General features: G+C 41.3%; 1 protein-coding gene across 1 annotated transcript in view; it reads left to right on the top strand.

Moving 5' to 3' along the window:
* CAP2 (cyclase associated actin cytoskeleton regulatory protein 2) overlaps positions 1-19,452 on the top strand; it is a 119,459-nt gene that overhangs the window by 9,371 nt on the left and 90,636 nt on the right. Inside the window, exons 2-3 of the mRNA XM_087820024.1 lie at positions 12,316-12,437; positions 16,656-16,756. Coding sequence (XP_087676150.1) covers positions 12,317-12,437; positions 16,656-16,756 — 222 coding nt within the window. The 5' untranslated portion in view covers position 12,316. The remainder of the gene's footprint in view (positions 1-12,315; positions 12,438-16,655; positions 16,757-19,452) is intronic.

Here is a 19,452-nt window from a genome sequence, read left to right as displayed (position 1 = left end):
TTAGGCTCTGTTCATTTTTTGTTGTCATTGTTCAATCTTTTTTCCTCTCTGTTCTTCAGATTAGATAATATATATATTATCAAGTTCACTGACACCTCTTTGTCTTCTGTGTTGTGCCATTGAGCTCATCCAGTGTGCTTTTTTGTTATTGAATTTTTCGGTTCTAAAATTTTCACTTTTTTCTTTTTTATAAGTTCTGTGTATCTTCTGAGAACTTCTATCTTTCCATTCATTTCAAGAGTGTTTGCCTTTATCTCCTGAAACACAGTTAAAATAGCTCCTATAAATCTGATAATTTCAATTATCATCTTAGAGTTGTTAATTGTCTTTTCTCTTGAAAATTGATGGCATTTTCCCAACCCCTTGCACATCAAACATTTTGGGATTGAATTCTTGACATTTTGAGTATTATGTTGTGAGACTCTGAATCCTTTTTAAATGCTAATATTTTTTTGTCTTTCAGGCAGTCAACCCAGTTCTGTCTTGCATTCTGTGGGCAATGGTTCCAACATCAGTTCATTTTTCAAAGCTTTTGCTGTGCTGTTTTGGGACTCATTGAAGCACAATTTAAGGGTTAGACTGGAACTTGAACAGTGGCTTGTGTCATAGTTCAGCTCTGCATAGCCCAGGGGAGAAACCAGGGGCTGCACTTCTTCATGCATACAATCAGGGGATCCCCTTCTTCAGTTCCCTCCTCTCTGGGATTCCTCCTACACTCTCCTCTCCCTTAAGAGCCTTTTTCCTGATCTTCTGCCAGAAATATTGGGTTTCTCTTGAAGCTTTAGTTGCTCACGGCAGTGCAGTATAGACTACAGTCACCCTCAAGGCAAAGCTCTGAGAACAGTGAAAGGGAAAAAAAAACAGGGATTTCCCCACACTTTTTGAACCACAAGGGCCTCTTTCTCTTGATCTTAGGGAATAAGACCAAGTTTCTTCTGGAGAAACTTTTAACTGCTTATGCCACACAGTTCTGTGACTGTGGCCACTCAAGGGAGAGAAAAACAGGAAAAAGAGAAAGCCTGGTCTTTTCCTCACATTTCTCAATTTGCAGGGGCCTCCTTTCCAAGTCTTCTGGCCAGTGAGAGGAGGGTTCTCTGGGAGTTTTTCTTGCCTGCAACCCCTGCACAGTTCTGAGCTTTGGGACAACTCTGGAGAGAAAAGAAAAACCCAGAAATGCGCTCCCAGATGGATTCCCTTCTCAAGATTTGGTGGTTCTCCTCAATTCATCTGCTATTGTTCCTCTTTCAGAGTCAGGGAGTTGCTTTTCTGCATTTTGAACACAATTTAAAGACAGGCTACAGCGGGCTTATCCCTTCATGATGTCACTGGTAGCTCCCTCCTCCTTTCCATAGCTTCCCTTATGCCCTTTCCCCCTCCATTTTCCCCACACCCCCACCATTCTTTTCTTTCCATTTTGCCCTTTATCTGTTTCTCATTTCCTTTGGGCTCCCAGGTCCAAAGAAGAACCTCTCATCTCTGGGAGGCTCACAACTCTATTTGAAAACTGATTTTGTTACAAGTCATAAATCGAAGTCAAGTCCGAAAGTAGACCCAGAGGCTGGAGACACATGAAAAATCACAAAGGGGTTGGAGGAGAGCGCCTGGGCCAAATCCATTGCCTGGCTACTTTAAGTCAATGATCACAGTCACATGGGTTAAAAATGTCCACGTGCAAATCTGGCCCAGCACTTCAGAACTGATCCTTAGGGTTTTTCTTTTAAGAGAGTTGCTGAATGTGTTATTCAATTGTATATAAATCTTACAAGTGCCAGAAAGTTGAGATTAGAAATAATGTCCACAAACCTTCTGACCTTCATTATTCCAGAGAGAATGGCATTCCTAATACTGAAATGACACGGTTTAATAAAGTAGAATATTTCTGGTTATGCTGTGAGAAATAACTGACCATATGAGATGCTTTCCCATTTATGTTCAGTCAATAACATTTCTGCAGTTTATTTGTTCTATGGCATGGTCTTGGAAGAGTGGTGTGTGAGATGTTATGGTCGTTGTGGTTGGGAACAGGAGAGGTGGTAACACAGGTAATAATAGTTCACAGATTGAGCACTGGGGACAGATCATGATGATGAGTGCTGAGGAGCATTGACAGATAAATTACAGCACTTAGGCATCACTTTACAGTTCACAGAGTCTCCTTTAATCTTCCATAGAATCCCGGGGCAGTTATTATAACTAGGTAGGTAATACAATTCCAATCCAGAAGTCCCCTGAACTTTGGATTTCTATTTACAGCTGCTGGCTATCATCTCAGTATCACTGCAGGCACTTGAAGCTCACACATCTAAAACTGAGCTGCTTCTCTTCATTAGCCACCTCTGTTCCCTATGTCTGCTTTTATTGACACCACCCTACCACAGAGCAAGACTTCTAAGACATCCTATCTTCTCCATTTCCCTCCTAATCCTATTTAATCCTTTCTCACATTTTGCCTATTTTATACATCTCTCAAATCTTCAATCCACCATCATTGTTTTGAGATTTAGTTTAGTTCCTAATCAAACTTTAGTAGCCTCCCTGCATCCCAGGACTCAGTTGAGTACACCATTTCTTGACCATCCCATTCCCACATGCTCCCACAGCATCCTTGTGCACTTTTCTATTACAGGGCTTCTCAGAGTGTGGGGTCACATACTGTGACATGTACTTATTAAAAATTCAGATTCCTGGCAATACCCAGGACCACTGAATTAGTATTGCTGAGAGTGGCACCCAGGAATCTGCATTTAGGAGGCCCAACCCCTCCCAATGAATCCTGATGCAGAGAAGAGAGAGGAGCAGTGAGAACTGCCACTCTATTCCATCCCCTATCTTGGCCCCTACAACTACTTCCAGGAGAGAGGAGTGTGACCTCTCAGAGCAGTCTCTGGCTAAGTTTAGTTACCACCTATCACTCTGCTGGGAGATGCATTAGAATACTCAGATTTAATAGGTTTTCAGCTATACTTTTATAAGAGGAGAAGCACTTATTTTTTGTTTTTTAATGCTTTATTGAGCTAAAATTTTTCATGCCATGCTATTCACCCATCTTACATGCACAATTCAGTAATTATTAATACATATACAGATTGTGCAACTACCACCACAATCCTATGTTAAATCATTTGCATCACTTCAAATAGAAACTTTGTACCTATCTACAGTCACTCTGCATTCCTGCCCCCAACCATAGGCAACCACTTACCTATTTTCTGTCTCTACAGATGTTTTTTTCTAGATATTATTATAAATGGAATTATAGAACACATGGTCTTCTGTCTCTGACTCTTTCAAGTAGTGTAGTGTTTTTGAGGTTCATCCATGTTGTAGTATGTATCACTACTTCATTCCTCTTTATTGGCAAGTAATATTCCATTGAATGGATATACCACATTTCTTTTATCCATTCATCCATTGATGGAAATTTAGGTTGTTTCCCTTTTTTGGCTATTATAAATGATGCTGCTGTGAACATTTGCATTCAAATTATTCTGTGCATGCATATGTTTTTGTATCTCTTGAGTAGATAATTACAGGTGGAATGGCTGGGTCATATGGCCATATATGCTTAACTTTTAATAAACTTCCAAACTGTTTTCCACAGCAGCTGCACCATTTTACATTTCCACCAGCAATATAGGAAGGTCCCAATTTCTCTTTAGCTTCACCAGCACTTGTTATTATCTATCTTTTTTGTTGTAGCTATCCTACTGTGTGTGAAGTGATATTTTGTGGTTTTGATTTGTATTTCACTTTCACTAATGACTGTTAATGTTGGGATCTTTATATGTACTGTTGGCTATTTGCATATCTCCTTTGGGAAAATGTCTATACAAATATTTTGCCCATTTTTAAATTGGAGTGTTTGTCTTCTTATTATTGAGTTTAAAAATTCTTTATATATTCAGGATGCAAGGAGAGCTATACATTTACTTTAAGGAGGAACAAAAGGTCCATGAAAGCCCTGCCCAGGCTATGGTAGCCTGGCCAGCAGGGGCCTCCATGGCTCTCCTTTCCCCAGTGCCAGGATGTGGTCCTTGGGGAACTCCTAGAAGCACCTCTTTGACCTCTCCCTCCTCAGTAGCCTAAACAAGAGCATAAGAGCAGTGTGGGGACATAGGAATAGAAAGAGCTTCCCCAACAGCATTGGAGCCTAGAAAGGGTCATAGTAGGGTTTGGGGAGGGATCTGCATTTCCACAAAGAGTCCTTACCTCACATTTAGCTAAAGAAGTTCTCACTTCAGGATAGGGGAGTGGAAATAGGGGTCTGTCCTGGTCCCACTGAGCCTTCAGAGCCTATGGTTTTATGGTTCTGTCCTTACCCAGTCCCACCACCCCAAGTCAAGGCACAGAGCCAGCCTTCAAGGAATACTTAGATTCCCCCAGGCTCTCAGTTCCCACTGGGCTCTTTCCTGCTGAAATTACCCAGTTCCTTGCAGCCTGGTGTCCTAGAGTGCTGGCCTGTCCCCGGGAGCTGAACTGTACTCTCCTCAAGGAGATCATGGTGCCTCGAGGACAGAGTGTGAGTCTCATCTACCTGTGTAGCCCCAGCAACCAGCACAGAACACAGCTCAAATATTCATATACAATTTTCTTAAGTCAGTGAATGGAGAAAGAATGAGTTGATGTTTTGGAAGTGAGAAACTGAGACCGAGACAGGTTCAGTAATCTGCCCAGTCATGTGGGATGTCAATTAAAGGGCAGGGTCTCAAATTAAGGTTCTCTGATGCCAAGAAATGCTTTTCCTACTACCTCAAGTTATAAACCCTGGCCTCTTATCTTCAGAAATTCCATCCTTGAGGAGTAATATTTACATTACAGGACTGATCAGGGTGGTTCTAAGAAGTGGTACCACCAGAGTACAGAGGGCAAATGGAATGAGGAGGTGATTTCTATATGCGGTTTTTTATTTTATCTTCTGTAGTCTACTCTGGATTTGATGAAGATCACAAGAAGTTAATAGCTCAAAGGAAGTTACCTCTGATTTGTGGGACACTAGATGACCTCTCAGAGAAGTTGGGGTTTGGAAAATGAGTATAGCGGTGCCAGGAAGGACCCTTGAGGCAGTGGAAACAGCAGAACCGCAGCATAGAGGAGAGATTGGGGGGCATGTATGGGAGGGGGCGGATCATCTCTGTGGCTGGATCTCAGGGACCTGGCCTGGTACAGAGACCTGGGGTGAGGTGCTTTTGAATCCAGCCGAACATTTGCTCTTTTTCTCTGCAGTGGGACATTACTAGAGGCTTTAGAGGAATCAGTTGCCAATCAGGATCTCAGATATGTTCTCTCCAGTTCTGTGAAAAATTTAAAGTGTTCTTTTCCTGCCTGTAATTCTTGGAACTTCTTTCCAATAAAAAGAAAAAGTGGATTTTTTTAAAAAAAATTTTTTTTTGGCTGTTTGGTGGGAAGCTGGCTCCAGAAATGCTCTGTAGGGGAGTAAGTAAAAGGTATGAAGGGGGGCACCTTGGCAACATGAATGTATCTTGGTGAAACAACTCTTTGGCTTCACTGAGCAAGGTCTGCTTCCAGCCCCCTCCCGCTACAGCTGGGCAGGAAATGCATTTTAATCATTCCTGATCTCCTAGATATGAGCACTGTGCTTAGCAGATGTGGGGACTAACCAAATGAATGAAACAAGCATATTCAGCGAGCCAGCCACTGAATGGATCAATACATACCATGGTTTGTTTTTCTCTACATACTATTCTCCAGTTTGTAATAGTGAATCACAAGATCACCTCCCCCCGTGATCGGTAGCTCCCCGAGAAAAGAAAGAAAAGTAACGGATATAGTCATGGTAAAGAGAATTTAGCAATCTAGGACAGTAGTTTGACGGTCGTTTAACAAGTGTTTTTTAAATAGGGTGGAATTATAGAGAAAGTCATCTATGACAACTTCATTGTGTGCAGAGAGCTCACCTATCAGCCAGCTGCCCAGCCTCGCCACGAGAAAATGTTTGAAAGTCTTCAATTTCCTGTCGCTTCAAATCTATTTTCTAGTTAATCTTTGGCTCATGATCTTTGGAATCCATTGGGCCTGAGTCTCCCATACAGAATCAGAAGAGAAATTCTCACCATTAATTATTTCTTCACCTTTGGCCTAGTGAGGAGAGCTTTAAACTAGCAACCTGGACACCCTGAGACCCAGCCCTTTTATTAACTTGAAAAAGTTACCAAAGTAGCATCCTGCCTTACTTGTCTTAAGAACTTGCTGTGAAGAGTTTTAAAAAACAACCAACCTTTGGACAATGTGTAGTTTTAGAAATTTTGAAATCCTAAAAAAGAAGGCGGAGCCATGGAAAAGCCTAAGGTTCACATTAGAGGGAGCAAGTGTGCTGTTTTAAATCACAGGAGGAAGCCACTGTGGTTTTAAAAACTAGATTAGGAAAAACTAATCCAGTCTCTTCTTTTACATGGAAATTTCTCCTATGAAAATCTGGCTTTCCACCTGTTCTGAGATTATGCCAGGACGTGGGCAGGCGAGGGAAAGGCAGTGAGTGGTAGCCAATTAATTAGTCAATCAGAATGTATTTATAGGATTCTCCATGTGCATGGCAGCGTGCAGGCTCAGTGGGGGACACAGAGCGGCAGCCCATGAAATGCTCAGGCTAAGGTCCGCGGGAGCCAACGTGTGCATGTGCTGGCAGAAAAGATAGCATGGGGTGGTATTTTAACTGGGCAGTATGTCTTAGAGACGCTGAGAATGTTATACAGACAAACAGGCAGTTATTCTGGGCTTATCACCATTTATTCTGGGCCATGGGGTGTCAATTTTCAAAGCCGCTGTGAAAGCTGCTTTTTATAACTGGTTAGACTGTGTAGTTAGAGCCTTAGTTAGACCCCTTACCACTGAGCGTAAGGTGGTTTGGGTGACAAATATGAAGGATGAAGGAGTGTTATTTTCCAAAAATGATTCCACAGAGACGATGCTTATGTCCTTCACAGAGGACTTTTTAAAAACAAAAGAGTAGTTATAAAAATGTTTAGGGGGGAAATATGTGACTAAAGCCTACTAATTACATAGCAAAAATTTCATTTTATAGTAACCATTATACATAGATTTGAGAAAACCTCTTTTAGAGAAATGAAATGTAGAAAATAATAATAATGAGTCTCCTGACCAATTAAAATTTCCAGCTAGTCATTTTCCTTGGCCAGAGCTTCTAGATGGTTGCTGAACGTTTCAAGTCCACAAAGACTTCGCGTAGCTGTGCGTAGATCTGACTATTCCCACGGAAAGGAAAGTGACATGGGATGTCTTCAAGTTCAAGTTCAAGCAGTAGCTATCAAGTTCACCACTGACCATGTGCCAGACTTTGTATGCCTTCTTATGCATTCTTCCAGCAGCCCTGTGTATAACTAAAAGCAACTGAAAGTAACTAAAAGCAAAATTAGTCTCTTTTCCCAGAGTCTCTCAGCTAGTGATTCCAAAGCCTCTATACCACCCTAGCTAAAAACAGGCAAAACAATTGAGATCTTATAAAATGTTTGAAGGTATGGGGAACTATCCTTTGCTGGAAACTGCTATGAGAAGGATAGAAATGGGCTCGTGCTCTCTTAGTGCTTTAAGCATAGTCATGGTCCTGTTGGTATAACATTGGCCATTGGACACAACATGGGGCAGTGTTAAGAACTAAATGTCTATACTTTCAGGATGGGTTCTATAAAGTGACCAATGAATGGTGTTGGAAAAAAATAAAGTAAAATTGACTTTTAAAAAAATGACCAATGAAGCAAAAAATTTTTTTTAAATTATGATAGCTATCTTTTCTCCTAGGGTAATGTTTCCAGCCACTTTATTATTCCAAGACACTTTGTTATTCTCAGAGATACCTCTGAGAATACTTACTGGCTATATTCTTGTTGAAGTGTATGAAATATTTGTAAATGTATGAAATTAGTGTGAGAGATGTTTGAATAGTTTAAATATTTAGAATGCTAATTTCTTTACTTAAAAAAAATCCCAAAACTTTGGTTTATAAACTGACCCAGAGACATACAATATGCAATGCCCATTTTCTACCTTTTCTATGCCTTTTGAAAGTCATTTATAAAGAATATTTGATCAACAACAAAGCATATCATCATGAAAGTTCCAAACACTGGGGACAAATTGAAGATCCCAAAAACTTCTCCTGAGAGGAAAACACAGGTTACAGCCCAAGGATGAAGAATCAGAATGGCTTGGACTGTTCAGGAGCAGCCTAGGGAGCTCGAAGACATTGGAGCAATGCCTTTAAAATTCTGAGGAAAGCCTGGCCGGCGTGGCTCAGCAGTTGAGCATCAACCTAGGATCCAGGAGACTGTGGTTCAATTCCCAGTCAGGTCACATGCCCAGGTTGCTGGCTCAGTCCCCAGTGGAGGGCACGCAGGAGGCAGCCGATCAATGACTCTCTCTCATCATTGATGTTTTTATCTCTCTCTCCCCCTCTCCCTTCCTCTCTCTGAAATCAGTCAGGATCTATTTTTTTAAAATGCACTGCTCTTTAAAAAAAAAAAAAACTTCTGAGGAAAATTTCCAGCCTGCAATTCTCTGCTCAGCCACACCACCAATCAAGTGTGAGAGCAAAATAAAGATTTTTTTCAGGCTTGCAAAATCTCCCAAAAAATGACCTTTCATATACATTTTTTCAGAAGACACCAAGAGAGAGGGAGATAAGAGTCCAGAAAACAGGAAATAGCACATAAGGGGCTGGGGGAGAGAAACCCCTAGAATGATAATTTCTCTGTTCACCTTCAGCGCAGGGGAAGGCAGATCCCAGGCTGCAGATGGGCAGTAGGCCTATGGAACAGTCATGCATTCGGGTGATTCTCCAGAAGAGATGCCTCTGAGAAGGAAGAACTAAGAACTCCAGATGTGTTTGGTCTCATTGAAAGGGGACTTACGCAGGCGGAGGAAGAGTTTGGAGATGATGAATTTTTAAAGTGTGTAGAAAACTGAGAAGCTGAAAAGCATGGCTTTAGGAAAACAAGTTGTGCAAAAAATGAAGAATCATGCCTCAGCTGTGAATAGTCACAACCGTTAACACCGATCATTGGTCACACAAAAATTGGGATATAACACAGTTGGGAGGTTGGGATGAAAGGGAATATGCTGGCGGGGATGGGGCAAGAAACACATAAACCCTCTTGTTTTGGGTGGGAACTCAATGGATAATGCCTGAAAGTGAAGAAAACAAGACCTAGAGCCATTAAGCATATTATTTAGTGATAAGAAGGCAATTATTAAAATAGACAGCTGAAACAATTGCAAATGGTTGACTCTCAACACAAAAACTGGAAGAGGGCCATCAGGGGACTGTTCTGTTCTGTCACAAGCCTTATAGAACTGTCGGCTCTTTACATCTGTTCATGTTTGGCTTTGGTACAAATAAAAATTAAGTTGTAACAAAGGAAGAGTGAGGGGGAAATTCACATAAGGAAGAAAAGACAAACAAGGATAAGTCATACTTCCCATTGTAGAGAAACTCAAAAGAGACTGAAAAAAATCATACAAAGAATTAAGATTAATCTCAAGCGTCATCTCCTAAAACATTAACAAGAGAACGTTGTGAAGTTCTGTGTCTCCCACCTCCTTCCTTCACCCACCCGCACACTCTGGCCAAATGCTGGTGTTTGTCACCTATAAGCTGTAGGTGAGAGGGGACCTCAGCTCAGGGTTGGCTTCTACTTTAGTAGAAAAGCTGAGCGGCAGCATCTAGCCCCGTTTCTTGATTCTCACCTGATTCTTAGGGCATCTTTCGCCCACCGTCTTGCCATCTTTCCCTCCCCCCTGGCTTCCTGAGGCACCCGTGCCTGCGCCCCAACCCTCGCTGGGCCCTTGGCCTGCTCTGGGGCCTGCCTGTGCTCTGACCGCCCCGGCCAGTTTCGGCCGCGTTCTGAACTCCCACCTCCTCATCAAAACCGGGTTCAATCCATTCTGAAAAACCAAGGCAAATGGAATCGCCTGGGAAGAATTTGGAGAATCTGCAGCTCTGTTCTTTCTTCATTCTTGAGAGGCAGGCTAGCAGCTGAGAGTGCATGTGGGGAGTGTGTGTGTGAAAAGAGGGCATGGCCACCTTGGACCTGGTCATTTTTCCTGGGAACACTAGCATGCATATTTTTCATATCCATTCTTTCTTTTATTTGTTCTTCGATTTCTCCTAGAAAAGTTGTTCTAAACTTTTAAACCCAGAGGCATCTTTCTAGCTTCCTTGCGAGAACTGCATTTCGACCCCTTAAGAGGCTATGGCAAGACTTCAGTTCATGGCGATTTTACGTGAAATGACATCTGATTCACGTTTACACTGCATTCCACACCAGCCTGCCCAGCCTGCAGTTTGTGGGCTAACTCCTGTTGTCTTTCATCATATGAAGTACTGTTAGATAGTGTGCGGTGTGGGTCCTGTCTGGGAGGCTGATTAAGCCACCGTCAGGGACAGCAGTCCTGCGTGTGAAATGTAACAGGCCTTCCTGAAACCGCTCTGGAGCTGCTGGGGGTGCCTGGCCCTTTCTGTTGGGGGATAAGGGGCTCGCTGAGAAAACAAACACTTTTTTTTTTCCTAGCGTGGGCTTGGTCTGCGGTGGTAACATTTGGCGAGTTGGTAACAGGGAACATAGACAACTATGAACAGATGGGCAACTATTAAAAGATTAGAGGGGCTTTTATCATTTCTCAAGTGGCCTTCACCCACCTACAGGATACCCAGGTCCCTTACAAGCTTACGTAATGGATTCAATTAATTTTCCTCTCCTTTTTTTTTTCTTCACTTGCGATAGAGGCAAAAGCTCTGACGTTAAGAGGAAAAGAATAGATGAGAAACTTCTAATTTTGAGTCCCCTTGGGATTAGATGCTGATTTCAGCCATGCAGAGAACGCTGCCCCATATTTTGAAAGAGTAGCTGCTGGCAGTTTTAGAGGAGATGACTTTCCAAAATAGACAGTGAGCCTTCCCCATCTGTGTCTGATGACTGTCTGACACGTGGATGCAGAATTACCGAGCTATCCACGTGCTTTGATAAGTATTTGCTTTTTAAAAAGGCAGTGGGAAGTCATCATTACATTTAAGCTCAAAACTAACAGACTACAAAATACAAAAGAGAAATGCCTTACCCAGTTCCCAGCAGAAATAGAAAATAGTTACACATCTTAGAGCAATAAAATTTACCCACTCTCTGGGCAGTGTTGTCTCTGATACAGGAGCATGCCATCCTCCATGGCTCAGAATGATGCTTGGAAGGTTCCTAACAGTGAGATGAGGCCTGTTTTACTCTCTCTGGGGCAGCAGCCTGATTTAAAATCACGGGTTGGTGTAGTCAGAGTTATGGTACCTATGAGTTGGATCTCATGAATCTGAAGAAACGAGTTTGGGTCCCATTCCTCAGTGGTTGCCTTAATAGCATTACATTCCAGGCCCAGTAATTTTAAGGTACCATCATGTGTATACTCAGTGTAGCAATCTGTCTGGAAGCAGGAAGGATGGATAGATACCCAGCCTCACTTTTACCCCCAGTTCCTTAGTCAGCTTCAAAGTCAATTTATCTCAGCCAAGCACGCTGGGTAACTGAAGATCACTGTCTCCAAAAACCACCCCACCTGAAACTGAATTTTGTTTAAAAATAACCAACATCAAAGGGAAATAGCCACCTTGAATATTTTAAACTAAAATCTCCACCATTCAGAATAATTGCAATTTAAAATTATCTAGGAACAGAACACCAAAGCAAGCTAATAGCAAGCAGATGATTCGCTGTGGAGGCGGTGGCCTCCTCTGATGGCTTGCTAAACCACGCAGTGTCACAAGCTCGGTTCTCCCGTGCTGGGCTGCTTGGTTTAAGGCAACTGAGTAAACGAGGGTTATCACTGGGTTTAGTGTCCCCTGGAGAATTATACTTTTAACAGAAAGAATGATTGGAAATCATTAAAATATGCTCCCATCATTTAGTAATAGGAGTTGACAATATTAATGGTGAGATATATATTCCTGGGCTTTGAAGTGAGTGCTAGACATAGATTGTATCACAGCTCAGAGAAGCACCCAAGGAAACACTGATAATGGTGGAAAGAGAGTGAATGTTTGTGTATTGCACACGGGGCTTGTAAAAGTCATTGAGTTGAATAGAACTAAGCTCAGTAAAATTTATGGGGGTTTTTTTGTTCCAGGTTTTCTGTTCTGTTGCATTTCACATATTTTCCTGACATGTAGAAATACTCTCTAGGTAATTAAAGCCCTTCCCAGTAATTTTTATTTTCCCTCTTGCCGCTGTGAAGTGCGATGGTGTCAGCTTGCTAATCCCGCCTGGCGCTCACGTGGCCTCGTGTGCTCCTGTGTTCTTCCAGGATGGACGCGATGCAGGGACTGGTGGAAAGGCTGGAACGCGCGGTCGGCCGACTGGAGTTGCTCGCTGCCGTGTCACACCGGCCTCCTGGGAGCTGTGGGGAAATTAACGGTGTCAACGGAGGTAGGGCCCCAAACTGTTCTCATTACCAGCCTCTCCTTGGTTCAGTTCATTTTGTCCCCATGGCTTAGTTCTCAAGAAATATTTCTATCTACTTTCTTCAACTTCCCTACTTCTTCCTTTGTATGTGACCATGACATTAGCCAGATGCAAACGATCCCTAAAAAAGAGAAAGGAAAAAAGAGTTTCAACCCGCAATCCACAAAAATTACCAGTACCTCTGCCTGCTGAGAGCATAGTCTATGCGCCAGATATCATTTTTCTTCCTTTTTAGTGTTTATACTGCTGTTCCACACTCAGTGACTAAATATATTATCTAAGTCTTTATCAAAAAGAAACTAATGTTCTCGGTTACAATGTAAACTGGAAGGAATGATTATTCTGTAGGTTTTAATTTTAAAGAAAACAAGATATTACATTTAAGAACTGCAGTGTTAAAGGAAATGAGCCTGATGTGAATCCAAATAGGACTTTCCTATGACATGATCACTTCACGTTGTTTTACCTGTGCCTGTTCCCAACCACATATGCTTTTAAAATTGCATGTTAATACCACACTTTAAAAAAAGATTTAAAAAGTTATGTGAGCAAACATAAAAAGTTAACTATTTCTTTTACATGGTACCATGTATGGCAAACTCTCTAAGTTATCTACAGTAATTTTTCCAATTTCTTCTCACCTAAGCTTGCAGATTTAGCAAATAAAAATACAGGACACTCAGTTCAATTTGAATTTCAGATAAGCTGATTTTTTTGGGTATAAGTGTGCTCCACGTATTGCACAGGATGCACTGCATGGTACACACTTGTGCTAAAAAATTTATTCATTGTTTACTTGAAATTAAAATTTAACTGGGCTGTCTGTATTTAATCTAGCACCTCTATTCTTGACTCACATAAGGTTCCTCCTTATCTCACCCAGTTTGAATCCTGTGAGGCTTTGGGGGGGCTGAGAAAAGACTTGAGGAAGAGGGGCTTCAAACAAAGCTTTCACCAGGCAAGATCCACAGTGGTGCTCCTAGAATTTCAGGCATATTTGGAGCTGTGCCTTGTATTACATGCCCTGGGACAAAATTACTGTGTGAGCACAAATGCACAGGCTGGTTTTTTCCCCCCGAACATAATGAAAATTAAAATGCTCTGAATGAATTGAAAGGGGGTGTTATGTAAAGGAAGGCTGCCAGGGGCCTGTAAGTTGTTTCCACATCAACTGAGACACATCTATGATTTCATCTGAAGCCTCTTTTTGTTAACTATGTTCTGTGAGATTCAGTCAACCTTGTTTTTAAGAAAATATTTTTACATTCTCTTCAATAACTTTGTGTCCTTGTTACTTCGGCATCTGGTGAACAAAAGGCATTTCTCTAAGATTGACAACCACCAATATAAAGCCTGTGAATACATAAAATAAAATTAAAGCCAACTCCCAAGAGATTGCATAGTGTTGTTGAGTAAAGGCAAAAAAATAAACCATAATTTTGAACTTCACTTACTCAAAGAGCTACTAGACTGCACTTTTCATTTTCTTTATAAAAAAAAAATATTCTGGCCCGGCCAGGCATGGCTCAGCGGTTGAGCATCGACCTAGGATCCAGGAGGTCAGGGTTCGATTCCCGGTCAGGGCACATGCCCAGGATTCAGGCTCGATCCCAGATGGGGGGAGTGCAGGAGGCAGCCAGTCAATGACCCTCTCTCATCACTGATATTTCTATCTCTCCTTCTCCCTTCCTCTCTGTGAAATCAATAAAGATATATATATATTTTTTAAATATTCTGAGGCCCTGGTCTGGTGACTCAGTTGGTTGGAGCCTTGTCCCCAAACACCAAAAGGTGGGGATTCGATGCCTGCTCAGGGCACATACCTAGGTTTCAAGTTTGATCCCTGGTCAGGGCACAAACGGGAGGCAATCAATCAATGTTTCCCACATAGATGTCTCTCTCCCCTTTCCTCTCTCTAAAAGTCAATAAAAACATATCCTTCCATGAGAATTAAAAAAATAATTCTAGGAAAATTAATTAATAAGCTAAGCAAAATTGAAAGGTATATAATTCAATTACTTAAGTATTTAAGCAAATATTTTCTCATATAGCAAATCATTCCAGACCTGTTATTAAAGTCAGGTCTTTTAAAACAGCTTAGCCAGCAATTTATTATCCTACTTGAAATGAACTAGGGTAATTAGTAAGTAGGATAGTTAGTAAAATGTCTGAGTGACATCCATGCGTAAGACATTTTCTTTATCCTGAACAGCATCGTTTCCATTTCTTCATTAGTAAGCTTTGGTAATTTTCTAAATTCTATTTCGAAAAAAATCCTTAAGGACAGCCTCTCACCTTGAATATAAACATCTTCATTACAATGATGCTGTAACTAAAGTTTAAAATTTATTTTTTATTTCAAAAGAAACTTTTAGAAAGAATCCAATCCAATTACAAATCCACCTATGCGTAGATCAAAGAACTGCCTTCTTATGATACTGGTGTTATGATGTGTTTTGATATGTTTTGTTTTACCCCTGACAATCAGGTAAGTTTGGCTCAACAGTGGAAGAAATATTTTTGCATGCTTGCCAAATTACAAGCACCATGGTAGGTGCAAGGAAATCTAAAATAAATTATATACACAGTCCTAATCCTCTAGAATCTTTGGTCTCAATGCATTACTATACAGGGCCACAAATGCTTTGATTCCCAGATGCTCAAAGGATGCAGGCTGGGGAGAAAGGTCATTAGAGGCTGCCTGGAGGAGGTGTGAGCAGAGCAGAGTGATGAAAGGCAGTCGGAAAATATTCCCTTTTTATCATTGTACCTTCTCCACATAAACACCTTTATCACATTTTTAAAACTTTCTACTACTTTAAGAACTTAGCAGACACCTACTTTTCATGCCTCTCCCACAGCAATGAACAGGTTTTTCTGTTTTCAAATGGATCTATAAGGAATCTTTGGGTTTGCACCCCTTTTATGTTCTGGAAATTGGTACATACTGTACTTTGAACTTTAAGATAACCAAATTTCAGCCTTGGCCAGCTTTGCTCAGTGACTAGAGCGTGGGCCTACAGACCAAAGGGTCGAGGTTTGATTCCCCGTCAAGGGCACCTACCTCGGTTGCAGGTTCCCCACCCTGGTCGGGGCACATGCAGGAGGCAACCAATTGATGTATCTCTCTCTCATTGATGTTTCTCTATCCCCAAGCCTGCCTCCTCCATCCCTTCTACTCTCTAGAAATCAATGGAGAAAATATCCTCGGATGAGGATTTAAAAAAAAAAAAAAGATAATTTGTCTTCAGCAGCCTGCTTAGTTAGATGTACAAAGAGCTGTAAACAACTGTTCCCATCACCCTCTGGGCCTGTGGAAATGGGCAACTGAGAAAAAGGGAAAAGAAAGGAAACCTTTGTCTTAAAGATCTGTGAGCTTGGATATTTCTGTCCAATATGAGAAAGGGAATTCTAGCTTTTGTTTTGGAGTTTAGCAGCCTGTCGTGCTGAGTTTCTCAATATTATCTTTCTCAATATTAGGGATATGAAGTCCAGGACTTAGAATTGTCCTGTGAATTTAGAGGCAGGGAGAGAAAGCCAGAGCACACCAGGCTGAGCCGTTGTCACTTCAGCTTTTCCAGGAGCTTGACAGATCAAACTTTGCAGTAGCTCGGCAGTCATTTCCTGCTCACCAGGGCCACCTCTCCTCCCCCTGGAGGTGAAGAAGGAACAAGGTGGGTGACATCAGCTTTCTTTTCCCACTTGCCCAGAGTTCATGTTAGCTCTTAATTGCCCTGGATGACATTGCTGACTCTGCAAAGTGGTTATGGGACCTGGTCTAGTCCGTCTAGAAGGAAGCACACTGGCTGCGGATTAGTGGGGCTGGGTCCTGGTTTTGGATCTGCCTCTTACTTGGCCCACGGCCTTAGGTTGAGCCACGTGCTCCGTTTGCATCTCCATCTCCTCGTCAGGAGAACTGGGATGGTGTGCTTACCTTGTGAGTTTGGGGGACAATTAAGGGAAGTTATGTAGGTGAAAGTGCTTACTGAGGAGGAAGAATAGGGAAACATTGTTTTCCTGAGCTATTGAGAAGTATTTAATAAATACTGATTGAAGGAATGAATGATTAGTGAAGAGAATGAAAATGACATGAATGATATTGAGTGTCCCTGTTACCTGTAGCAGAGCAGTGCCAGCTTTTCATTAAACCACCCGGAATAATAGCATATTTTTCTACTGAAGGTGTGGCCCCCGTGGTGGAAGCCTTTGATAAGCTGATGAACAGCACGGTGGCCGACTTTTTAAAGAAGAGCAGAATCCTTGCTGGTGATGTGGAGACTCATGTGAGTACTTTTTCTCCTGTCCTCCATGGAAAGGTAGCGAGGTTGGCAAGGAAAGGAGACATTGGGACCTTGGTGCCCTGCTGGTGGGAATGTCAAATGGTGTGGCCAGTGCAGAAGAGAGTATGGCGGTTCCTCAAAGAAAATCAGAGATAGAATTATACAATCCAGCAGTTCCCCTTCTGGATATATGCCCAAAAGAATTAAAAGCAGGATCTCAAAGAGATATTTGTACACCTATGCTAATAGCAATATTATTTATACAACCAAAAAAAAATGAGGCAACCCAACTGTCTGTGGATGGATGAGCATGTAAGCAAAATGTGCTTATACATACAAGGGAATATTATTCCGCCATAAAAAGGAAGGGAGCTCTGACACATGCTACAACATGGATAAACCTTGAGGAAATTATGCTAAGTGGAATTAGCCAGCACAAAAGACAAATACTATATGATTCCATTTATAGGAGGTATCTAGAGTAGTCAAATTCATAGAAACAGAAAGTAGAAAGGTGGTTGCCGGGGTAGGGAGAGGGAGAAATGGGGACTTTTTTAATGGGTAGAGAGCTTTAGTTTTGCAATGCAAACTAACTTCAGAAGACACTCTGGAGCTCCATTGCACAACACTGTGAATATACTTAACACTGCTGAACTCTCTACTAGTTAAAATGGTTAAGATGGTCAATTTTGTGCTATGTGTATTTTACCACAATGTGTGTTTTTTAAGTACAGCTTGAGGAAAGCAAAGTCATAGAATTTGATAATCTCTGAATTAGTAGAGCCCTTTAATGATATCCAGGCTGGCTTTCCAGTTTTAGACACTTTTTATACATTTTTAAGTGTTTAGCATCCTCTCTAAGGCTAGTCATTATTTGCATGCAGTTAGGGAAAATTTAATGTAATAGCCACACCAATTAAAAACCGAGAAGTTTATCACCAGGTTCTTCTTTTTCATTTGTCTTTGTTTCTCACAGAGGATTGAATTCCAACTCCATCTGCTTCTAGCTTTCTCAGCAATGAGGCAATCCTGGCAAAACCATTTTCAGATTAGATTCACATAAAATCTGATTCTTCAGTAAAGTTGTGGTTTGGGGTTAAAAAAACACGTAAGGATGGATTCTCTCTTTGCTCCTCCCCCAATTAGACGTTATGTGCAACACCCAGCACCAGTCTTCCAGGGGATCAGGTGACTCGGGTTCTACCAGAGGTTCCCGGATTGTAATTGAATAGATGCTTGTCTATCACATTTGCAATGGAGTTGTTTGACACGTCTGAGAAAAATGAAGATTCTTCTCATGACCTCTATTTTTATTAAATATTCCTGTTGAAATACCCACTGGCTAAAGAGGGGAAGTTCTAGCATACACGAGTTCTAGAAAAGTCTGTGTAATGAGACATGTTTGCTTCAAATCACAGAGCTTTGTGATTACTCTCGTCTGCTCTTGAACTTAAAATCTTTGTTTGTATACAGTAAGACAGTGGCTGAGTCTTACATTCTAAGGGATGATGGTACCGGAAAGCTAACATGTAAAATGGAATATTACCCCAATACACTAAAAAAGGTTCTTGAGTGACTCACAAACATTTACTCTCTTGAACACAATCATAATAATTGTATCATTGTTACTATCAATTAATGCTGACATTGTGCTTCTGAGGGACACAGTATAACTTTGATTAGTAATATCTCACAAAATTTTAAATAGAAGATTTTTACTAGAGAATAATGAAGCTTATAAATAAGTGTATTTCATTTTTAATTTTTTTTAAATGTAGAATTTGCATACTAAGTCTCTTCAAAGTGTATAGTAAACAGTTTCTTTAAATTCTTATTTGAACAGAGTTGAGTTATAAATAAAGCGTAGCTTTATTCCTCTTTCCTCTATTTTTTCCTCTTTCTGCTCATTAGCCTGAAAACAGTGTGACTCAAATGAAGGACTATTTTCAATAATGAATGCATAATAGGTCTTTAAAAATTAAGGGAGGGAGGGAAAGAGGGAGAGGGATAGAGAGAGAGAAGAAAAAGAGAAAAACACTTGTTCTCTGAAAGTTTAGACTCTGATTCTACAAGACAAAGAAAAGCCCAGGCAGCTATCATCCATCTGCCCATTACTTCACTGCATTGAACAAGCAGTTTATTTTTCCTCTCCTATAGAACCATGTGTCATTGGCAGTAAGCTTGCAGCTGCTGCCTCTCACATAAGCCAGAAGTGGGGGTGGAACTTTGTTCCAAGAACACACCTGTTGCCTCGAAAAACCCCTCACATACCTGATTGTACAGTATGGAAATTCGAGAGTGACACAAATGTGCGTCATGTTAAATCCTGGCCCTGTGCTTCAAAGCTGCTTCACAGATCCTAGTAATGATTAAGGGCCGCCGAGCTATGATTTAACGTCTGTCTTGATGTGTTGGCTGCTGGTTGAGCTTAATTTACTGAACACTCAATAGTCTATTGACAGAACAGACCACAAAAAAGGGGGAACTAATAGCTACAATTAGGAAGCTCTGCTGAACCGAAGAACATAACAGGTTTAGCACAGATTAGATCTTGTAAAGCCGCCTTGTGTGCAGCATAAACCAAAGGGCTTATTGGAATTACGCCTCAGCCCAGGGTCCCTGACGCAGCTTGCACCCCTTTTAAGAAAGAATAAACAATGCGTAACTTTATAGTAGGTGTTTAGAGTAAACACAGCCCT

The sequence above is a fragment of the Miniopterus natalensis genome, chromosome 9, assembly GCF_054644295.1.
Source record: "Miniopterus natalensis isolate mMinNat1 chromosome 9, mMinNat1.hap1, whole genome shotgun sequence".
Taxonomy (NCBI): Eukaryota; Metazoa; Chordata; class Mammalia; order Chiroptera; family Miniopteridae; genus Miniopterus; species Miniopterus natalensis.
This window is presented reverse-complemented; position numbering and strand designations above follow the sequence as displayed.